The 24,783-nt window shown below is 35.3% G+C and overlaps 2 protein-coding genes across 6 annotated transcripts in view; one reads left to right on the forward strand and one right to left on the reverse strand.

Moving 5' to 3' along the window:
- Positions 1–16,007, reverse strand: part of LOC136032738 (uncharacterized) — a 161,179-nt gene extending 145,172 nt beyond the window's left edge. The window contains exon 1 of one of the 2 annotated variants that reach the window (XM_065713068.1): positions 15,867–16,007. The gene's annotated coding sequence lies outside the window, so the exon portion shown is untranslated. The remainder of the gene's footprint in view (positions 1–15,866) is intronic. The other variant, XM_065713069.1, reaches the window with a different exon arrangement.
- Positions 1–24,783, forward strand: part of LOC136032739 (calbindin-32-like) — a 179,945-nt gene that overhangs the window by 21,982 nt on the left and 133,180 nt on the right. For all 4 annotated transcript variants that reach the window (XM_065713072.1, XM_065713071.1, XM_065713075.1 and 1 more), the window contains exon 2: positions 5,660–5,800. In XM_065713072.1, the coding sequence (XP_065569144.1) occupies positions 5,665–5,800 (136 nt within the window). In that variant the 5' untranslated portion in view covers positions 5,660–5,664. The remainder of the gene's footprint in view (positions 1–5,659; positions 5,801–24,783) is intronic.

Raw genomic sequence — 24,783 nt, forward strand, 5'->3', positions numbered from 1 at the left:
ATTCCAAATGGAAAAGGTTGTCTTATGAACGTCGGAGGGCGATCATTCGATTGGAAAGGAAAGTTCTAGTTCCCTTCAGAAGAGTAAAAAGTGATCGGAGAGTTAACGCCTCCCACACACCGTGTTTGCCTATATTTATCCAAATCAATATTTTCATATAACTAATTTATTCAAAATAGTCTAAAGGTCAAATATACCTCCAGGGTGATTCTTTCCGCCCTGTGGCAAGGGTATAAGTTATGCAAGTTTCCCCTTGTTAATGTATAAGGGTCATTAATGGAAAAGAGGACATGTTTGATCCTGAGTCTCCAAAAGGGCTTAGGATATTATGATTGGACTTCAAGGAAATATTGAGAGGGATGCAGAACAGAATCAAAACCCACTATGTGCTTGCTCGTTGTAAAAAGGGAATGCCGGCAATATCTAGGGAACGGCTGAGGGTATTAAGTGGAAGCATTCGAAGTATGTTGACGAGACGTTGGAATGAAATTACAGGGCAACCAGCCAACCACCCTTTTTTCCACCTTTTAGGTGCTCCTTCTCCTAAACACTGATTGATATTTTTAAATTTTTATTTTGCTCAAACTAGTCAAAAGGTCTAATAACTATTCCTCCTGGGATGCAATATCCCCACATCGCTGGGGGAATAAAATTGTAAATTATACAATTTATCCAATGCTTAAATGCAGTTTTCATCATCAGCGAAAGGGAAAATATCTCATTCTAGGTGTATCCGAAGAGGCTAAGGGAATTAACGTGGAACTTTGGAGAATGTGAGGGGTTTGTCATACTAAATCACAAGCCTCTACGCGGCTTCAGTTTATTAAAAAAGAGAATATGTAATATTTCAAGAAAGATCGAGGTTATTAGGTTGAAAGTTACAGGAGATGTTAAGGGGGATGTTCCAAATTAGTTGGTGTACTGCCAGTCCCCTCCAAATCCCTTTTAGTTTCCCTCGCGCAAAAAACATTCAAGTAAAATTTTGAAATAGCCATCTTGTTCAAAATAATCAAACGGTTAATAACTATGCTTATAATGATGAAATAACCCCCAGAGCTCTTGGGGGGATGGCAAATGCAATAAAACACACTGTGTACATAATGGTTATCAAAAGGGTAATTAGCAATTTCTAAGGTTGAGGGCTTTAAGCTTGACATTCCAGGGGATATTGAAGAGCTATCGGAGGTCAACCAGCCCTACTTGCCCATTTAATATTCTTCCTTCCCTAATCACTGATGAGAAAGCGATTTTGTTCAAAACACTGCCCTCTTACCCAAACCGTAACAGTCTGAAGCCTATTTTGTCATTTGTCCTTTACCAGAAACAATTTACATTACAGATATATGCTTTTATGTTTACAATTTTGAGAAATAACAATATAAATTACAGTAAATAGTTAGCATTGGCCATCCTGTTTGTAGTGATTATTATCTCTTTTATGTTTAACTTAAATATTTAATTTCTTCTTTGCTCGTTTTAAGATCTATTTATCCATTTATATTATACCTGTTATCTCTATATTTGCTATGATTATCTACCGTAATTGATTTCTTTTTGTCTGGGCTTCATTTATTCTTTAAAGTGGTCAATTTAAAAAACTTTTTCCACAAAATAAATTTTTCAAAAAAAGTAAAGAGCTCTAAAAGCCAAGAATGAACGAAATAAAGTCAAATAATCTTCCAAGCGTAAAACTGCCTTAAATCAATATCAATAAATAAATGAAAATCAAAACGAACAGAAATCACAATAAATAGCAGAGTCAAACTCAAAACGAGCAAAAATTAAAATGAGTAGGGCTGATAACCCACATGCCTTCTCAAGACCAGAACACAGTTTGCGCTTCACTGAAAACAAAATATGTTTGAAAGGCTTTTAAGTTTTTAACTTTAATAAATAACAAATTGTCAGAACCTTAAGGAAGAAATATCAGTATATGTCAGTTAAACTGACCCTCCCTGGTCATTTGGTCGTTTTTTTCAGTAAAGCGCAAATTTTGTATAAATAAATATAAATGAAAATGATATTTATAAATAAACATCAGTATATGCATACCCAACTGGCAATCTACAGCCATTTTTTTTGTTTTTGGGTTGTCAAAGAAGTGTATTCCTGACCTTTCAAGTAAGTTAAGCAAAATGGCTATCTCAAAATTTTGATTATTTGTGTTTTGGGAACTGATAGCCACGGGGGCTTGTAGCCCTCCAATCATTTTTAACTAATAAACAAGGCCCTAGTCCTTTGAATTTCCAATCGAATGGACGTTTTTCGAAGTTTCTACGACAACAAATGGAAATCTCAAAATTTCTCTCAGATACTTTTCAGGAAAACATGAAGTGTATGGTGGGAGGGTATCTTCTATTCTGATCTTTCAATATCAAGAAAGACACTAGAACTTCTGATTACCAATCCATTGAACCTCCTCCGAAGTTCATATGATCACCCTTTCTATATAAACATTATAAGCCCCCAGTGTATAACTCACAACCCTTGTCCTGAGGGTTGTAGGAGGGGAGTGTGGTCATCCTCAAAGAAATTATTTCCGTAACTTTTAATGAAGTTGAAAAAATGGATATCTCAAAATTTTGATTGGATGTGTTCGAAGAAATGATTGATGCGGAAGGTTAGTTCCCTCCAATCACTTTCTGCTGATAAAAAGGGCATTAGCCCTTTCAATATTCAATCGAATGAGCTCTTTTTCAAATTTCTATGACAACAAATGGTTATCTCAAAATTTCTATCACATGCATTTCGGAAAAATATGAAATGGAGGGGGATATCCACCCTCCCAATACTTTGAATCTCAAAAATGGTACTAAGAATTCTGATTAACAATACAACGAGTCCCCTTTAAAGTTTATACGATCACCCTTTCTATATATACCTTGCATACCCCCAGGGTATAACTTACAACCCTTGTCCTGAGGGCTTTTGGGGTTTGTCTTCTTCAAAGACATAATTTCCATACCTTTCAATTACGTTAAACAAAAGGCTATCTCAAAATTTTGATTGGATGTGTTTGGGGAAACAGAGGGCGTGGCAGGGGACTAGTAGCCCTCCAATCACTTTCAACTATTTAAAAGGGCTTTAGTCTTTCAACTTTTATATATATATATATATATATATATATATATATATATATATATACCTTATATACCCCCAGGGCATAGCTTGCTGAGGTCTTTGGAGGAGGTTGTCATCCTTAAAGACATAATTTATAGACCTTTCCACTACGCTGATTAATATATTTATCTCAAAATTATGATTGAATGTATTTTGGGCATTGTTGGGGGGCTTCTTGCCCTCCAATCACTTTTTAGTATGATATTTCAATCGAATTTTCCAATCGAATGAAAAAAATTCCAATCGAACGAACCTTTTTTGTTTCTACAACAACAAATGGCTATCTCAAAATGTCTGTCAGATACACTTCGGAGAAATCCGACGGGTAGGGAAGGGGTGCGATCACTCTGAATCTCAAAAGGGACACTTGAACTTCTGATTACCAATCCAATGAGTCCCCTCTGAAGTTTATACGACCACCATTTCTTTATAAGCCTTATAAGCCCCCATCGTATACTTACAAACCTTGTCCTTTGGGCTGTAGGAGGGGCTGTTCTCATTCTCAAAGACATATCAACGGTTCTTTCAATTACGTTGAACAAAATGGCTATATCAAAATTCTGATTGAATGTATTTGATGAAATGGTGGGCGTGGGAGGGCGTTAGGTCTTTCCTATCACTTTCAACTGTTGAAAGGGGCACTAGTAATTTCAATTTCTAATTGAATGTGCTCTTTTCGAAATTTCGAAAATCGCCATGTTAAATCTCTGTCACCTGCATTTCGTGAAAATACGAGGTGTGGGGGAATTATCCACCCTCTAAACACTCAGAATCTTAAAAAGAGCACTAGAACTTCTGATTATTAATCCAATTAGCCCCCTTCGAAATTTAAACGGTCACCCTTTTTATATATACCTTATATGCCCCTAGGGCATAACTTACAACTATTGCCCTGAGGGCTGGAAGGTTTTCATCTTCAAAGACATAATTTCCGGATCTTTCAATTACCTTGAACAAAATGGCAATCTCAAAATTTAGATTGGACGTATTTGGGAAAAAGAGGACGTGGGAGGGGTTTAATTGCCCCCCAATCCCTTTAAACTACAAAAAAGGCACTAGCCCATTGAATTTCCAATCGAATGAGCTCATTTTGAAGCTTCCAAGACAAAAAATTGTTATCTCAATATTTTTATCAGATACATTTCGGGAAAATACGAGGTTTGGGGGGATACAACCTCCGATCACTCTGAATCTCAAAAAGGGCACTAAAACTTCTGATTACCAGTCCAATTAGCCTCTTCCAAAGTTTATACGATCACCCTTTCTATACATACCTTATATGCCCCCGGGGTAAAACTTAAAATCCTTGCCCTGAGGACTATGTCAAAATTTTTATTGGATATGTTAGGGAAATGGTGGGCCTGGAGGGAGGGTTAGTTACCTATAGTCACTTTCGACTACTAAAGAGGGCACTAGTCCTTTCAATTTGCAATTGAATGAGCTCTTTTCGAAATTTCTATGACAACAAATGGCTTTCTAAAAATTTATACCAGATGTATTTAAGGAAAATACGAAGTGTGGGGGGCATCTCCCCTTCAATCACTCTGAATCTTAAAAAGGGAACTACAACTTCTGATTACCGATTCAATGATTACCCTCCAAAGTTTGTACGATCATCCTTTCTGTATATACCTTACGGGCCCCCAAACATAGCTTACATCCCTTGAACTGAGGGTTGTGGGGGGGGGGGTGTCACCCTCAGAGACATAACTTCTGGACCATTCATTTATCAATTACGTTTAACAAAATGGCTATCTCAAAATTTATGGGAGGGCATTAGTCGCCCTCCAATCACTTTTAACTTTTTAAAAGGGTACTAGCTTTAATTTTTAATTTTAAATCGAATGAACCTTTTTCGAAGTTTCCACGACAACACATAGCCATCTCAAAATTTCTATCAGATGCATTTCGGTAAAATACGAGGTGTGGGGAAAGAGTGTCCACCCTCCCATCTCTTTGAATATCAATATTGGCAATAAAACTTCTGATTATCAATCCTATGAGCTCCCCTTTAAGTTTTTACCTTGATACCTTGTATGTCCTCAGGATATAATTTATAAACCTTACCCTTAGGGCTGTTGGGGGTTTGTCATCCTTCGTATTTCGATCCTTATCGAAAGTACAGATACAGAAGAGGTGACCTTAAGAGCATGCGTCAACTCAGCTAGAAACCAATCAAGGTACAGTGGGCTCCCTTTCAATGAGGTAGACAGAAGGTGGAAAGGGATTTTAATTTTCATCAGCTAAGAATCAAGTGTGTACTGAAAGGACAATACATCTAAGTGATCTCATGATGCTTTTGTAAACCATAAAATTAGAAAAGAAAAGAAACACAAAAATCAAAAGCATTTTCCTTTTCTTTATTTCAGAAAGCATGGGTTGATCTCGATGAATCAATATTGAAAAAGCAACCAACTTCACGAGGAAATTTCCCTAACATATCAAAACTTACTGAATCTGCCGTAAAAGAGTTAAAACTAATGTAGAAATCAGAAAAGAAACTCAGAAATCAAATACATTTTCTGTTTCTTTATTTCAGAAAGCATGGGTCGATCTCGACGAATCAATATTGAAAAAGCAACCAACTTCATGAGACAATTCCGTGATCCAGAAAGCCGGGAGCTGACAAAATTGTCCGCAAATCAATTTATGGATGTGTGGGGCCATTATGACAAAGATGGTATGTATACTTATTTTACTTTACTTCTATCTTAGGTTAAAGACGAGGTCTCCTAATAAAAAAAACTTTACAAACTGATGCCTTCCAACATACTTCTCCACCCTTTCCGCAAAAACCCACATTCTTATATAACTTACCCAATGGCTACATAACAATTATTTTTATTGTATTTAAAAAGGATATTTTTTGCCGGAAGAATAGAAGCTGTTGTCGTAGAGAGTTTATTCTGGGTGGGTATATCGCGACATTTTGGAGTTCTATTTTATGGCACATTAAAAAAAGTATAAAGTTGTTGCAAGCCAGGTCACTATGGCCACCTGCATTCACAAGCCAGGTTGTTGCACTCTCTACCCTCACCGCTTGACCTTCTTAAAAAAACAAGAATACATAAGTAGTACTAGATATTGTATTATACCCAAAAAACGTGGCATGTTTCTAGAAAGAGTAGATAAAATGAAGATGACCAGCTGTATTAGTCCTTGGCAAACTTTCAGGGATGGATCTACAACCCAAATGACAATCGACGTCCAAGATGGCGCTTTCAAGTCCCTGAATCCAACTTTAATCATCTAAAAACAGATTTTTCGTATAGCATTTTTTACTCGGCGAATGAAACCCTGAAATGTATACACATGCTATATTATGCGTCCAAAAACAAAATCCGTCTCCCCAGCATTTTAAAATTTACACTCCCTCCTCCAGTATACTTTCGTTGAATTGACACCACTTGTAAGTTTTGACAGATAAATATGATATATATTATACCTATGAAGGGGAAAAATTACCATAGAATTTTGCAAACATTTTGCAGACTATCTATCGATACTGTTTGGGCCAAAACTGAACCTTCCTTTGTTAGAAGTTGACACAGGTATAGAAATGCATTAAAAGATCTTTTCATGTCTTAAGAATAGGTAAGAGGTAAATTCCATATTGATACTGGTTAATTAGTCCATGTTGTCTTTTGTTAGTTTGAATTTTTTTTTGTTCGCTGTTTATTGTTTTTGTTTATTTATAATACTCCGTACCTTGTGTTTTTTATACTTTTACGGGTAATAAAGTTCATTCATTTATTCATTCATATGGATTTGAAACAGCTTCTTAGGCTTCATTGTTTGTGATTGTGAGGCTTCATATCTCCAGATCCATTGTTTTGCCTCTAGTTTGCTTCCTTTGTCTTCAAAAGCCTCCAGCCTTACAGTCCTTTCCTCGATATATACTACGCAGCGTAGTCCCTTGATCGACTAAGTGTCTTCTTTATTTTATTGGTTAGTCGTATTTATGCTTTTCTTCTAATTTTCTATGTAATTCTCTAGCGCCTCTATTATGTGAGCATTATTTTTAAAATCTGAGATATGCCTTCTTCAATTTACAGTTTTTCAGAAGTTTTCTAGCTCTATGATTATGACTAATTAAAAAGAACTTTTTCCAAAAATGAAGTTTTTTCAATAAAAGTAATTAAACAAGAGCAGAAATAAAGTCAAACAGTAATTCCAACTCAAAAAGAACAGAAGTCACCAAATAAAATGGATTCAAGACAAACAGAAATCACAACGGATAATCAAGCCTAACTTAAAACGACCACACATTACATCAAACAGGACAAGGGTTAACGGCCCTAAGGCTTCTAAAGGTCAAAACATCATTTGGACTTTGCTAAAAACAGTGAAATCTTTTATTTCAACAGTTTTAATTTGTCATATTATCAAAAAAATAATCACCTGAAATATTCAATTTACTTAGAAGAGTAACAAAAAGGGAAAGGACTGAACAATCTTGACTGGAAAGCCCACTCGCACAACATTAGAAAAAGAAAGAAGTTGTAATAAAATAACACCATCAAATTCAGTATATCAGAGATCCCTAATTTTGGAGTTTTAAGTTCCTATATTCAAAAATGTCAAATTTTGCATTTTTGCCAGAAGAAAGATCTCGGATGTGTATTTATTTGTGTTTTTTGTTATTGTTGTTGTAGTTTGTATTTGTTCGTTTTTCTCAGGGGTGATCGTTTGAAACTGATGGTCCTAGAAGATCAGGAGAGGGTGCATTTGGACGGAAATTAAAAGTTCTAGTGCTCGTTTTAAGTGACCGACACGATTGAAGGGCAACTACCCCAGTTTCACACCTTTTTTTCCCCTAAGTCGTCTGATCAAAATTTTGGGATAGCCATTATGTTCAGCATAGCTAAAAAATCCAATAAGTATGCCCTTAAAGAGTCCCATTTTCCAACTATTTCTGTGGTAAAAGAAAAAAGGAATGTAATACATTGGAGAAAAAAGATACGCTTGAAAGTAGCTTGAGAACCAAATAAAATAGTGAAAATGAAGTAAATAAAATTATAAGATCAAAAGCAAAGCCAAAGCCATTTGTGTACATCCAATTTCTGATTGTCCTACCAGTAGTAACTGTAACCAATAGCAAACTTGGATGAAAAGAACACTAGCTTTGGGGTTTTATAGGGTAAAAATTATCATAGGTAGCGAAAAATTGCTGTTTAGATAAAAAGTCATATGGTTTCAGTGAATTATTTTGTTGCTGACCAGGCCACTCCGTGTAGAAAAAGTGGTCGCATAAACTTCTGAGGAAGTCCATTTGATTAGGAAATGAAAGTTCTCATACTTTTTTTAAGAGTCGAAATTGGTTGGAGGGCAACCAGCCCCCCTGTCATACTCTTTGCAACTATTGATCTTCCCCTCCCCCATCCTCAGTCCTTAAAGGCATCTGGGCATAATTTTTTGACAGTCTTTTTCCACAATAGCCGAAAGGTCGAATGACCACGCCTAGGGGATGATGTGACCCCAACAGCCCCTGGGGCAAAGATCGAAAATTACTATATTTGCCCTAAATTACCCTATCTTTCACAAATTAGTTTTAAAAGTCCCAAAAAGGTGGTTTTTCAAATAAAAGGATACGGTAAATTAAACCAAAGACGAGCAAAAAAAGCCCAACAATAATTCTAATCTGTAATGAACAAAATTCACTATCAATGAGTCAATAAGGGCAAAAACGAACTGAAATTAAAATGAACTGTCAACTCAAAATTAAGAAAAACAGACATTTCGACAAGCACCCATCGCCTCCCCAAGTAAAATAAACCCCGGAGAAAAATATTATTTACATTATCCACTTGTAAATTCTCAAGGTTCAAAATGAATGTTTTTTATTTTTACCTGGTAAGATCTATCGAGGGGAGGGAAGGTAACCTTTTGAAAAATTGTTTAGCTAGAAAAGATGTCCCTTTTTTCTAAATTTTTCAACATTACGTATATTTCTAAAATTATACTTTTCTAAGGAGAGGGAATCGATACCTCCCTCTGCCTTTTCCTATGGGAGTTTCTGGACGATAAACTTAAATAATCATTAATAGCCTTCTTTTGCCTCTAATATAGTTAAACAAAGTAACCGCAGATGCATCTAAAAAGGGGTTTTTGAATGTCGTTATGAAATAAAGTATTGTCTAGTGTCACCACTCTTTTCATACGAAGTGGATCGAGGAACGCTACTTCGTAGTTTCTCCAGTACGAAATTGAGAATTGCCAATGGTCAATTCGGACAAGTCATGCCTAGAATGTCGGGTACGTAATTGGATTCCAATTTACCCACCAAAAAGTAAAAATGACAAATACTCGCCATCTTAAACGGAATTGATTCTACCATACTAGAAACCCAGAAATAATTCGTCTCTCTTGCTCGATGCTTTTGCAATTTAAGTCCTGAAGAAGACCAGTTATGAAACCGAATTCTCTTTTAGGGGGAGGGATTTTGGAAAACCTACTTAATACTGCTCTAGGTATATGGTATATGGTCTATATGGTCTCATTCTCCTTATTTTCTTATTCTCCATATTGTCTCTTTATTTTCTTTGAATTTAGCACAGTCTCGCAAGCTTCGCTTATGTTGTGCTATTGATTAAGAAATGATTGTTTCTAATAAAATTGTTCTACTACTACTACTACTACTACTACTACTACTACTACTACTAGAATGCCAAGAATAGCATTCTTCGAGCAGGGTGTAACACCACCAAAGACAAACTGCTACCTTTAAAAGTGGGGCTCGATATGATTGTGCGCAGACTAGCCTTCTTCTGAGGAAATTTTTCTCTTCGTGCCACTATTTGCCAAGGTGGAGATATGTTCAAAGAGTTGTTAAAAATTAAAAAAAATAGCCCATTCATGTTGAACTCGCTCCCTAAGGAGGTTACCAGCCAAAGCCATTTTTGATTCCTTCCAAGGAAGGAACCGACGAATGTTTAATATCTGATGATTAATGTGATTTAAATTAGCATATAAGGAATTAGATAGTCCATGGGCTACAATGGATGTATTCAAAATGCTAGTAGAGACATTTTAGGTACAGTCATGTCATTTATGGGATTAAACAACAAAATAAACAGAAATTATTCCCTATATGAAGGTGTTGCCCCCCCCCCCTTCTCGATACTTTCCTCTTCAGATAAATTTTTATGCACTTTTGAAAAGCTTAGTATTTCAATTAAATGGATTTGTGTTCCAGGAAGTGTTCTTAAAAAATTGAGACAAACGGTCAAACTTTAGCGTAAAAAGTAAGTTATTAAGGAAGGGGCAACCTCTTCATATATGGAATTATTTCTGCTTGTTTTGAATTTCATTGTTGCTTCTCACTTTCAAGAAACCTGTTTTTTTAATTTAGTTTGTTTGTGGTTTTTCAATTAAAGCAGATAAATCCGGCTCGCCCTCCATGAGAAATTCCTTTCCGTCATGAGAAACTCCTCCGTTAATAGTTCCTCACCCGTAAAATATGCCCCCCTTCTGAAAAACCCCCTCCAGAAAATTTTATCCTCGCTGAAAATCCCCTCCCCCTCTCCGTAAAGTTTCTGGTGGATGATTCAGCCTGAAAAGATTCTCCTTAGAATACTTCAATTTGAAAAAGGCTGTAATTTCTAATCGTTGTTCCGATCACTCCGCACATCCCCCCTTCTTTGAAATTTTGTTTTCCTGAAATCCAAACCCGCTGAAAATTTAACCCTAACAGTGCCCAAAGAACAAAACTACCTGCGAAACTGAGTTGGCAAAGAGAAAGTAAGACAAATAAAATGAATTTCATATAGGAGTTCTGTCAAATCCCACAGTCTAAAATTTTCCCTGGAACATTCAACCCCAGAAATTTCCCTCCTCGTGAAAATTTATCTTCATGGAAACTCTCCAAGCACAAAATCTCCCTCCGTGGCCCTGAGAAATTTCTTTATATTTCCAAATAAAAAATAATATACGCAAGCAATGGACAACTTTCATGATTTATAGTCCTTTCCCATGGGCTCTTGAGGCTCATGTTACCCCTAAAGGCACAGTTATCACATTTTCCAACTATGCTAAAGAAAATGGCTATCTCGAAATATTGATTGGATGACTTTGGGGGAAAGCAGGAGCGTGTAAGGAGGGCTAGTTGCCCTCTATTTTTTTTTGGTCACTTAACAATAGCACTACAATTTTTAATTTCCATTGAAATACACCCATACACCCTCTCCCAATTTTCTAGGACCATTAGTTCGGTACTATCACCCTTGAGAAGGACAAACAAAAAAACCACAACAACAACAACAAAATACAGATAAAGACGTAGCCTATCCGTGATCGTGAAAAAAAAACAATGCAAAATTCCATATTTTTTGTAGATAGGAGCTTGAGACTTCAACAGTAGTGTTCTCTGATGCACTGAATCTGATATGTATGATTTTCATTAAGATTTCTAGACTTTTAGGGGGGTTCCCCTGCAAATTTTTTTAGGCTAGTAGCTTTTGATGGGTAACACTAAATTTGATGAGCTTATATATTTGGAATCGGCATACTAAACCAATTCTTTTGATGCATCTATTGATATTAAAATTTCGTATTTAAAAGTTTCAATTACCATTGAGCGAGTCACTCTTTACTTACAGTTTGTAACCACGAACTATTTGAAAGCTAGACGAGGGTACATCCCTTCGCTGATTTTAGAAGACCCTACATTGATGGTAATAATTATTCCTTATTCCTTATTCCTATAAAATTATTATTAAATAATTTTTAAATAATTAATATAATTAAATATAATTAATATAATTTAATATAATTAATATATTATTAAATAATTTTTAATAATAATTAAAATAATTATTCCTATAAAAAGCGAACGAAACAGCGGAACAATGCGAAAATTGCTGTGAAAAATACATTTTTTTTTTTTGTCGTTTAGTTAATAGACATGTTCCTTTTGGTTATGTTTTGGTGGCAGAATTCATCGGACTGGTTTTTTACTAGTCACAACATGAGCAAATATTGCCACGTAATTAAGCAATTAATTCGTTTATGTCAGTTTATAGATGGATAGATAGATCGTGTACTTCAAAAGCCCAAGGGCCATATTCACAAAAAAATTATATAAAAAAATAAGGAAATCCCCAACAGAACAAATAGTCCATCGAAGCACACAGAAACATAATAATAGCTAAACATACTTAATGTAGCGAAAAAACAGGTGTAATTCTATATCATAATTAATAATTAACTGTATAAGCTTTTCTTTCTTTCTAAGCTTTTATATATGTACACACCAACACGAAATATTTTGGTTGGATTACTACTTTTTACAATACCAGGAAGCAGCAAAACAATCCCATGTAAGCGTTTTCCCCTTAAATCAGAAAGCACCGGGCACTTCCGGAGAAAGTAGTCAAATCTTCATCCTCATCTTTACAAAGGGACAAACATACCGGCCTTCGGGATCAACTATCTTTTTGTCGAACACCTTTTGCCTACTCTGGATTGCAAGGCAATTCCCCCTAAGCTGAATCCATCGGGTACTTGTGAATTATTCAGAACACACTCAATAAGTGAAGTTAGGTTTTTTCGTGAAACAAACCATGATGCAGGTACATTTAATGAAATATTTGGTACTTGTTCGTTATTCAATTGGTTCAATTCAATTCAGAACACAGTCAAGAATTTTGCTGAGAAAATCCGGTTTCATAGCCACAAAGACAAAATTCAATTTAGTTTGCTACGCATAGTGTTAGAAGATAGTGTCTGAACATGGATTTTGAAATGAAGATTTGGGATTTGCCAAAAACTGAAAAAGACGCAATTATATTTCTATATTTTATATTTAAGTTGTAATTTTACAATTTTCATAATGAAGTATTATATTTTCGTCATATTTAGTTTTATTTCATTAGCTTTATCAAAAGTTTGGGCTATATATTTGCACATAAGGGGGGGGGGGGTGCATTATATCAAATACCTAACTTAACCTAACTACCGCTACATATAAAATATTTCATTAAAATGTACCAGCATCGTAGTTTGTTTCACGAAAGAACCTAACTTCACTTATTCAGTGTGTCAAGATTAATACACAAGTACCATCTAGGTACTTGTTCATTATTCAATTGATTCAATTCAGAACACACTCAAGAATTTTGCTGGGAAAATCTGTTTTGATAGCCATAAAGGCAAAACTCCATTTAGTTTGCTACGCATAGTGATAGAAGATAGTGTCTGAGCACGGATTTTGAAATGAAGATTTGGGATTTGTCAAAGATTGAAAAAGAGGCAATTATATTTTTATATTTTATACTTAAGTTTTAATTTTACAGTTTTCCTAATAAAGTATTATATTTCCATCTTATTCTGTTTTATTTTATCAGCTTTATCAAAAGTTTGGGCTATATATTTGAACATTAGGGGGGGTGCATTATATCAAATACCTAACCTAACCACCTCTATATATAAAATATTTCATTAAAATGTACCTGCATCGTAGTTTGTTTCACGAAAGAACCTAACTTCACTTATTGAGTGTGTTCTGAATAATACACAAGTACCATCTATCGACATAAAATCATAGGTGGTAAATTAAATTTAAAATAAACTTCCTCTCCAAAACTAGGTTTAGCCTGATTATAATGTTTCAACGTTGTAGACTTTAAAACCAGCCCTTGCAAAAAACTGAATTAGTTGACCCTCTAAGATAGATCGTACCTGGCTTTCTAAATCTGTTGGTAAATCACTGGGACCATGACCATTATTCCATAAGTAAGACATTCCCACTCTTTCTAGTAATGACTTAATTTGGGATGGCCACGACGTTTTCAAACCATAAATAAACATCTGACAGTATGCTGCTCTTACTAATCTAACTTCATTACTCCTAATTAGCTTCAACCACATCAGACCTACGTAGCTTTAGCGAAAACAGACCTATATCACCTTTCAGAAACTGTGAACGAGTTGTCTGATGTAGACCAAACACTTTAATACATTCAATGTTTTAATAAGAGGCTAATACTACTGAATTCCATGTAGGGGATAATTACACTTACTAAGGGTTCGAATTGAAATCCTTAAATGAAAATTCTCAAAGTCATCACGCTACGGCTACTACAAATGTTTTGTTACCCCTGGATGGCGCTGTACAGAAAACGTTACGACAAAATGGCTTGAACTCCCATTCTTCACATCTCTTAAAGCAAATCATTCTAGAAATTCATTAGCAGTAGTGAAGTCCTTTAGAGAAAAATATTCTGCTATTCTAAGGCTTTAGAAGCAACTTGGACTAAATGAGAACCGAGAACCATCACGACTTATTTTGATCTATTTGTTAGGCTTTGAACTCAATGCAAAATTGTAATCAAACAGTTCGTGGTAACGAACTGTAGTAAGGAGCGACCCAGCTCAATAGTAACCAAAAATCTAAAAAAATGGAATTTTGATACCAATAGCTATATCAAAAGAATTGCAGTTTAATGCCACTTTTAAATATATAAGTTTCATCAAGTTTAGTCTAACTCATCAAAAGTTACGAGCCTGAGAAAACTTGCCTTATTTTAGAAAATAGGGGGAAACCACCTCTAAAAGTCATAGAATCTTAACGAAAATCACACCATCAGATTTAGCGTATCAGAGAACCCTGTTGTAGAAGTTTCAAGTTCCTATCTACAAAAATGTGGAATTTTGTATTTTTTGCCAGAAAGCAGATCACGGATGCATTTTTTTTTTTTTTTTTTTTTCTTTTTTTTTTTTTTTTTTTTTTTTTTATCTCAGGGGTGATCGTATCGACCCAGTGGTCCTAGAATCTTCCTAGAGGACTCATCTTACCGGAAATGACAAGTTCTAGTGGCTTCTTCAAGTGACCAAAAAAATTGGAGGATACCTAGGCCCCCTTCCCACGCTAATTATTTTCCCAAATTCAACGGATCAAAATTCTGAGATAGCCATTTTATTCAGCATAGTCGAAAAACCTTATAACTTTGTCTTTGGGGACGACTTACTCCCCTACAGTCCCCTTGGGAGGGTCTGCAAGTTACAAACTTTGACCAGTGCCTACATATAGTAATGGTTATTTGGAAGTGTACATACATTTTCAGGGGAAATTTTGGGTTTGGGGGGGTGAGAAGAGGGGGATATGTTGGGGGAATTCATTGATTCAAAAACGTTCAGAAATTATATGAAAAAACAAGTTTTTTTTAACGGAAAGTAAGGAGCGACATTAAAACTTAAAACGAACAGAAATTACTTCGTATATGAAAGGGGCTGCTTCCTCATCAACGGCCCGCTCTTTACGCTAAAGTTTTTACTGTTTTAAAAAGCAAAGTTAAGAGAAAAAGTCAAACTTTAGCGTAAAGAGCGGGGCGTTGAGGAGGGAACAGCCTCTATCGTATACGGAGTAATTTCTTTTCGTTATTAGTTTTAATGCCGCTCCTTACTTTCCGTTAAAAAAAATGTTTTTTTATTTAATTTGTACAAAATCAGGATTGCAGCAGCTTGCACGATTGTAAAGCTTAACAAAAGGCTAATCATTGCCAGTCCATGATCGCACACATAAAATAGCTACGACAGCTATTGAGAGGGTTGTTGGATTGAGTTGATTTTCAAATTCTAGTCACAAATAATTTGCTATAGAAGTTAGTCTTAGAAATTTGCCTGTAGTAGTGTATTACACTAGAGCAAAATAGTCTGTTAAAGGAGTAGTCTTACTTTTATCCTGCTAGAGTTCTAAGTCTTTGGAAGTACTTGGACCATACTTCAAGATTTGAAATTAGGACTGATACCTGTTAGAACGTGGCGTGATCTCTTTGATCTATCCATCTGACTCATTTTGCAAAAATGTACTACTTGTATGATCATTCAGTTTCACAAAAACAACATCATCAAGAAAATTTATGACATTCCATTCAAAACTGTCCTCATGGCAATATCGTCAAGATTGTGTATTTAAAGTTGTTGTTAATATCGATGAGTTATTGGCTTAAGATCAATTCAACAACTGAAGACTTTAAAACGATAAAGTTAACAAACTTTTGTTTGAAAGACTGATCGAAGCTGTCGGCAAAAGGTGGATGTATAATCTATAATTATACTAACAGTGAAAGAAGGCTTTCATCTAAACTATTCTTTCAAGTCCGTTTGTTTATTACTACGTAACGAATTCTGGACCTCTGGTCATATTAAATAAAAAAAAATCTTTTTTAACTAAAAGTAAGAAGCGATATTAAAACTTAAAACGAACAGAAATTACTCCGTATATGAAAGGGACAGTTCCCTCCTCCACGTCCCGTTCTTTACGCTAAACTTTGACTCTTTCTCTCAACTCTACTTTTTAAAACAGTAAAAAACTTTAGCTTAAAAACCGGGGCGTTGAGGAGGGAACAGTCCCTTTCATATACGGAGTAATTTCTGTCCGTTTTAAGTTTTAATATCGCTCCTTACTTTAAGTTAAAAAAACTTGTTTTTTTATTTAATTTCTGAACTTTTTTTAATTAATGCATGTTTTGATTTTGGCTCTCCGCACATGAATAATTAAAACGTAATTTGCATATTAATTTATTTTTTGGCTAAATGGCTTCCTCATAGTTCTGATATGACTATTTTGGGAAAAAAGAAGCGGGGAGTAGGCTTAGTTACCCCCCCCCCCCAATTTTTTGGTTATCTAAAAAGGCAACTAGAGCTTTTAATTTTTACGAACGTTTTTATTAGTAAAAATATACGTTACTTACGAATTAGCTTACGTAATGAACTTCTATATTCGTTCTTTACCTCGTTCTCATACCACACTCAACACTAAAGCTTAAATTTTGTCCCAATTCCTTAAGAATGACCGCTGAATCACAAAGGCCGTAGAATAAATAGTTGAAATTAATAAAATTACTTTAGAGTAAAAAGCGAGGTATTAGAAGAAGATGAACTCTTCATATGCATAATAATTTCTGTTCATTTTAAGTTTTAATGCTGCTCCTTACTTTCAGCTGAAAAAACTTTTTCATATTCTATTATTCATTGTTCTTTAGAAAAAAATGCTGAAATATCCTGCGCCCCCTTCAAGAAAAGTTTTTCCCCTTAACAAATTTCTCCATGGAAAGTTCCCCCCGCGTAACCCCGTCCCCTCAACCCCTCCACCCAACCAAAAAAAACTGAAAGCGTATATACACTTCCAAATAACCATTACTATATGGAAACACTGGTCAAAGTTTGTAACTTGCAGCCCCTCCCACGAGGACTGTGGGAGAGTAAGTTATTAGGTTTTTTGACTATGTTGAATGAAATGGCAATCTCGGAATTTTGATCCGGTGACTTGGGAAAAAGATGAGGGTGGGAGTGGGCCTAGGTGCCCTAAAATTTTTGTGGTCAATTAAAAAAGGGCACTAGAACTTTCAATTTTCGTTAGAATGAGCCCTCTTACGACATTTTGGGACAACTGGGTTGATACGATTACCCCTGGGGAAAAACAACAACAACAACAACAAAAAAATAAACACGCACCGGTGTCTTGTGGAATCGTGTGATCGTGTAGTATCGTGTGACACGTGCACGCACCACGTCTTGTGGCAAAAAATGAAAAATTCCACGTTTTTGTAAATAGGAGCTTGAAACTTCTACAGTAGGGTTTTCTGATACGCTGAATCTGATGGTGTGATTTTCGTTTTTGATTCTATCACTTTTAAGGGGTGTTTCCCCATATTTTCTAAAATAAGGCAAATTTTCTCAGGCTCATAAATTTTGATGCGTCGTAACTTAATGAAACGTATATATTTAAAATCAGCATTAAAATGCGATTCTTTTGATGTAGCTATTGTTATAAAAATTCCGTTGTTTAGAGTTTCGGTTACTATTGAGCCGGGTCGCTCCTTACTACAGTTCGTTACCACGAACTGTTTGATTCATGGAACTTTAAGTCAGAGTACAATTTACGAAAAGATACGAGGGGAAGGGAAGTATTTCTGTCATTTTTTCAAGAAAAAAAAATTATGGTACTTGTTTGTTATCGCACTTCTTCATCCGTTGACACACTGTAGAATTTTCCGTTAATTTCTTTCAGCTTAGCGTGAGAAAAGACAAAGACAAGTGGCATAATAGATGGAAAATATATAATTTAGTCTATATATTTATACATTAGGGGTGGGGGTAAAAACCAAATTTGTTTCTAAAGTATTATGTTTTCATCGTATTATATGATATTTCATTAGGATTAATAAATTTCATTCAATACAGATCGCAACTTCAGTGAAAACCGGTTCTACTTAGCTTCTATATACATAGGCGCTATAACAGACAAGTACCAAAAGAATTTTAAAATTAGTATTATTATATATTAATATTAATTATTAGTATTATTATAATATTATTATATAATAATTATATATTATATATAACATTATATTATTATATATCACATATTATATATTATTACATAATATTAATGTTATTATAATATTTATATTAGTATTATTAATATTAATATTAGTATTAATATTTAAATACTAATTAACTACTATAAAGAATTAAAAAAAAGTCAGAGAACAATTTACGAAAAGATACGAGGGGAAGGGAAGTATTTGTGGCAATTTTTCATGAAAATATAAAAAGAAATATAGTACTTGTCTGTTATAGCACCATGTTAAGTTTTTCATCCGTTGACACCCTGTAGAGCCTTCTTTTCGTTAATTTCTTTCAGTTTAGGGTGAAAAAAAACAAAGACAAGTGACAGAATAGATGGAAAATATGTAATTTAGGCCATATATTTGCACATTAGGGGTGGGGGTAAAAAACCGAATTTTTTCTAAAGTATTATATTTTCATCGTATTTTGTGATATTTCATTAAGATTAATAAATTTCATTGAATACAACTCAATGAAAACCGTTCTGTTTAGCATGTATATACACAGGCGCTATAGGATAGCGCCTTCTTCTCCCAAATTTCCACATCTGTTTCAAGCACGGGAACCTTGGCTCAGCTGGTCCAACTATTTAGCCCTATGCGTAATAGAGTCACTGTCATGAGCAGTGAAGTTTTATGGACAAAATTTATTTTTATGGGTGCAATTTAATTTATTTTATTTATGGGTACCATTGTACTTCCTGGCTGAAGGGCCATGAAACGGAGATCAACACCGCCGGTACGGACTGTAAAGTCTAATGCCATATCCTTTACCTTTTTACCTTAGTTAATTTAAAGAGCTCATTTTAAACTAGAGGGACGTGTGCCTCACGTGATATGAAGTCTCTACGATTCTCATACACGTAACCTTATGCTGAGCCATTGTCCCCAGAGCATGAGACAAACCACATCTTCCTGCTCCATCCTTCAAAGATTGAACTGTCATATCACCTATCGCAACGCGAGATACAAACCGTGTTGCACCGCTGAAAATATGAAAAAGCCACTAGTCCTAAAGATATTAATGAGCTTCATTATTTTCTGAGATGAATTTTAGTAATATATTAATTCTAGACCGTTACAATATTCATCGTTAGAACGTCTTAATTTTTGCTCTAAGGTATTCTGTTACAACTCTCAATATTGAGAGATTCTTTCCTATGCTAAGCTTCGGAAGAAAAAACTTCCTTAAATCAACAACGAGTGACGAAAGACTAGGTGTTGACTTTGATTTCTACTGAAAGATATCTAATGCTATTTAGGTGCCTCTATGGTGTGTATATGTTATGGGAAAATTAGACCATGTCAGTTCTCAGTTTCATACAAAAATGTGTATTTCTTTCCAACATCAATTGTGTCCATATTCATTAAAAGAATTTAAATTGTTTCTTATGCCTATTTTCTAGGTTTAGGACAGGAATATGATAGGTATCATCGACAATATCATCGCTCTTAATCAGTGAAATTTATTTTATTTCAGGACTTTAAAAAAAAATTGCTACTGAATAGAGAATTTTACAATTTTTTAAGGTGGCATACGCAAATAACTGGCCTTATTCGCTGCCTTGATGAAGTTGAAATAAATTCCGAACTCGGGAATTCTGAATCAGTACTCGTTGATCCCCTTTGGGAGTCAAAACTGACCCTTAGGTTGTCAATTATATCAATATAAAACAGGTTTTGCCCTATCCCTGGACCTACCATAAATCTTTTTGTACCGAGACCACGATTTTCTATGGGGTGTTTTTCTTGTAGTTGTTTCAAAACTATGAAGGTTTTGGGGCGGCATTACTTTTTCGTCAGTGTTGTTATGGCAAGCCGCAAAAATAAACTGCTGAAATGAACCGCGGAAATAAAACTCATTAGTCAAATCGGAAACTGTTTTCGTCCAAAAAACTCGAACATTAGTAGTGTCCCCTGCATGGTTTTAAAGGGGACCCTTTCCCTGCTTTTAAAGGGAACCCTTTCTTGTAATTCCATGAAAGCCAGCAGTTGCATGTTTCGATCACCGGAAATGTGTCCAACTGTCTCTTTTTCATCGAGAAGCTGGCGTCTCTTTCTTAAAAAACCTTCTGGGGCCCGCCCAATCTGGATTTCTTTGCATGTTACGTCATAGGGTTTGGTTATTACCAAAAAAAAGCGTTCATTAATTGATTCTTTGGTTCTTAAAAAACCTATGAAGGCTAGGGAAAAACCTTCAAGGCCTGCTATTAGGGGACCTTCCAGACGCCTGACCCTAGAATCCAATTCAGTCTGGGGTCCCTATCATCCAATGTCATCGGAGCCCTATAACCTAACCACAGGGCCCCTAGCAACCAATTCCCATGGGGCCCTAGAATATAATTTCATCAAGGGCCCCTACCCTAACCACTGGGGGTCCTAGCGTTCAATTTCATCGGGGGCCCTATCATCCAGTTTTATTGTGCCCCTAACCTAACCACTGGTGGCCCTAGCATGCAATTCTTGGTGGGGCCCCTTAGCAACCAATTCCAAGGGAACCTCTAGCATCAAATATCACTGGGGACCCTAGTTTCCGATTCCAACAGGGGGCTCTAGCATCCAATTTCGCCAGGCCCCTAACCAAACCTAACCACCGGGTTCCCTAGAATCCAATTGAATCGGGGGCCTGAGCACCAGCTAGAGTTTGGTTATATTTGAAGTGCGCCTGCTTTCTAAGCAATTCTTTAGAATTGCATTATAAACCCAGACAAAGCAATTCTTCATTTGTTAGTGATATGATCCTAGCCTTTTTAAAGGTCCTTCTTAAAGAATTTGTAAAGATGTTTCCTTAGAGAATGATATAAACTTGTTCAAAACATAGGAAAATACTCTTTCTTAGAGAATGTTTAGAGATGTTTTCATCTTTTAGTCTTCGACCTGTTAATACTTATTTTTTTTTGTAAAAAGGATTAATCTCACTTTTAACCAGTGGTGAAAAAAGGATTACATTTTTAGTTAATTAGAGACTGAGTATATTCAATCGTTACAAATATTACCAGCGGTTAAAAAAGGATTATATTTTGAATTAATTAGAGACTGAGTTTATTCAATAGCTACAAAACTATTACCTGAATGCCTGATTTGTTTGTGATTATTACCTGATTTGATTGTACTGAAATGGGTTTATAGACGAAATTAGATATCCTCTTCTGGCCAAAGGACTTTTTACCCTATTTTGTGGACCTCTCAAGCTATATCTAACTTTTTAAATCGTGTGAAAAGTGTACTTTGGATTTTCTCAGATAATCTAAAATCCATTTTCTTGAATTTTTCAACCCACGAAAAGATAAGTCGTTTAACCTTATTTTTCAACTATGATCAAACTTTGAGAATCGAGAATTTGAGTTTGCAAACATTTATCGAATTATGTCTGATGCAGACAGCGATAGCATGCGATCGGTAGGTGACGAGGATTTTCTGATACGGTGAATCTGACGATATGATTTTCATTGAGGTTCCTTGACTTTTAAGGAGTGTTTCCCCCTTAGTTCAAAAATAAGGCAAATTCTCTCAGGCTAAAAACTTTTAATGGGTAATACCAAACTTCATGAATCTTATATAATTGGAATCAGCGCCATTACCTGATTCTTTTGATGTGCCTACTGGTATCAAAATTCCGGTTTCTAGAGTTTCAGTTACTATTCAGCCGAGACGCTCCTTGCTTGAAGTTTTTTTGTTTTTTTTTACCACGAACTGTTTAATCCTGAAGTTAAAAGATAATCCACATTCAAAGAAGGATAAAAAACACGTGGTTTGATTACATTTGCGGACCAAAGTAATGTTATGGCAATTCTTAGTGTCTAAACAATGCCCCATTTACAAAGATTTTTTGGTCAAAAAGAAGTTTAATGTACTTATATGTACTTATTGACTTCTCCAAGTGTAGCCTACATATTTATTTTCATGACGTAACTGTTCTAACTCTATACTTTTGGAGCTTTTATGTATATATTTACTTATAGTAAGAAAATTACACATGCTTAGAAACTAAGGAAAGTATACTTTGACTGAAACAGCGTTTTAATCTGTAGTACTTTTCTCTGAAAATGCTACAGTTAAGCGTTGACGTAGAGACAGTTCTCTTAATAAATTAGGAAAAAGACAGTTTCTAGAGATAAGATTCTTAGAGAGACTATAAACATCTCTCAGTTAAGTGTCTTCCTTATTCTTTTACTAAACTCTATAGCTTATGGCTTAGTTGAATAAAAATCTAAAGTTTCTAGTTTCCTTGTAACCAAGCAACAATTTGTTGCCCCTTAGGCTAATAAATTCTGACTATGACCATCTTTTAGTATTGCTCAAGAGACATTTCCAGCTTTTGTCTTGTACATGGATACTTTTTCTAGGGGTCAAAAACTGTCTTTCGTTGGTTTATACACCTCCATGTCTTCACCTCTTCCTTTTACTACACTGAACATTCAATAAATTTAGGTGCATTATTTGCTGCATTTGTGATTATATTGAAGAGTTTCCAATTTTCCGACATCAGGCGTACATCCTAGTGACACTTGTTCTGTAACCCCTGACGCTCGTCCACCATGCCATGCTTTGTTACGCGATGTGTGGACCCTTTACTCCATACCTGGAACATTCCAACCACACTGTACGCCTTTGCGCTATGTACCCCATAGCACATAGTATGTCATCTTAAGCTTGTTACATTTCCTCCACGCGTGGTGCGCGCCACCTGGTGTACATGATTTTGAAAGTAGCCACACACTCCTATTCCTCTGATACACCCAGAAAACTAAAAAGCAATTAAGTTGTCAGCGTCTTAGCTTCCCCAAAAAAGTATTTTACATGTCGAGTTCTGCAACTGGCTGTTAAATACTACTACGAACAACTCACTGCAGCACCAAGCCGCCTGAGGCCAACACAGCTACGCACACTTTTCCTCCATCCCAATCTATTCAAAGCCATCCTCTTTACACTTTCTCAGGAAGTTCCCAATTCCTTTGTATCTTTTTTTATGACACCCTCTCACCCCAGCCACGGACGACCTACTTTCCGTTTAGCCCCAGACGGTTGGCCAAAAAGGTCAAGTGAATTATCTTTATTGCCTATCATGTGTAAGAAAAATAAAGGCTTAAGGACAGAGGGTGTTATAGGCCTGGGCAGGGGGGACAGCTGCCAATAACCCAGGGGGCCCTCCAGTTTATCTGATATCTGACATTAAACTCCTTTTATTTTATATTTTTATGCTCCTATTAAGGTATGTATCTGACCAAAAAATTATTTTTGTATATCTGCCACCCCCACACAGTTTATGAGGCATAAAAACGTTACTAACTAATGAGCATTAACAAACAAAGCAAAAGAACGAGATAAATTGCTCTAAAACGAATGACAAGCCCCTTTTTGTGACTAACTAACTTTTCATGATATCTAAACTTGTCAAAGAAACAATGGACAAAACGGTGGACGGTTGACGTCAAAAGCTAGTAACAGAAGTGACAATACTTTTGGATGAATTTCATTTGGACAGACTTGAAGCAGAGATTGCTAGCCCTTTCTGATTAACTATAAATTGAAAATCCTTTTTTTAATTAAAATTCAAAAATATTTTCTATTATATTTTGGTTTGGCTCTATTCAAAGTTCAAAAATTTGTATTTTAACCTCTTAACTTATCTTGAGGATTTTTAAATTCTAGTTTTGTAATAAAAAACACATTTTTATTACTCACATAGCTTTATAAGTTTATGTCAATCTATAAAGATAAAAAGTGGATAGCTCATAACATTTCAAACAGTTCGTGGTAATGAACTGTAGTAAGGAGCGACCCGGCTCAATAGTAACCAAAACTCAAATGGAATTTTGATACCAATAGCTACATCAAAAGAATGGCATTTTAATGCTGATTTTAAATATATAAGTTTCATCAAGTTTAATCTTACCTATCAAAGTTACGAGCCTGAGAAAATTTGCCTTATTTTAGAAAATAGGGGGAAAGAACCCCTAAAAGTCATAGAATTTTAACGAAAATTACACCATCAGATTCAGTGTATCAGAGAACCCAATTGTAGAAATTTCAAGCTCCTATCTACAAAAATGTGGAATTTTGTATTTTTTGCCAGAAGGCAGATCACGGATGCGTGTTTATTTGCTTGTTTTTTTTGTTTTTTTTTTCCAGGGGTGATCGTATCGACCCAGTGGTCCTAGAATGTTGCGAGAGGGCTCATTCTAACGGAAATGAAAAGTTCTAGTTCCCTTTTTAAGTGACCAAAACAATTGGAGGGCACCTAGCACCCCTCCCAGGCTAATTATTTTCCCAAAGTCAACGGATCAAAATTCTGAGATAGCCATTTTATTAA

This window comes from Artemia franciscana, chromosome 11 (genome assembly GCF_032884065.1).
Source record: "Artemia franciscana chromosome 11, ASM3288406v1, whole genome shotgun sequence".
Taxonomy (NCBI): domain Eukaryota; kingdom Metazoa; phylum Arthropoda; class Branchiopoda; order Anostraca; family Artemiidae; genus Artemia; species Artemia franciscana.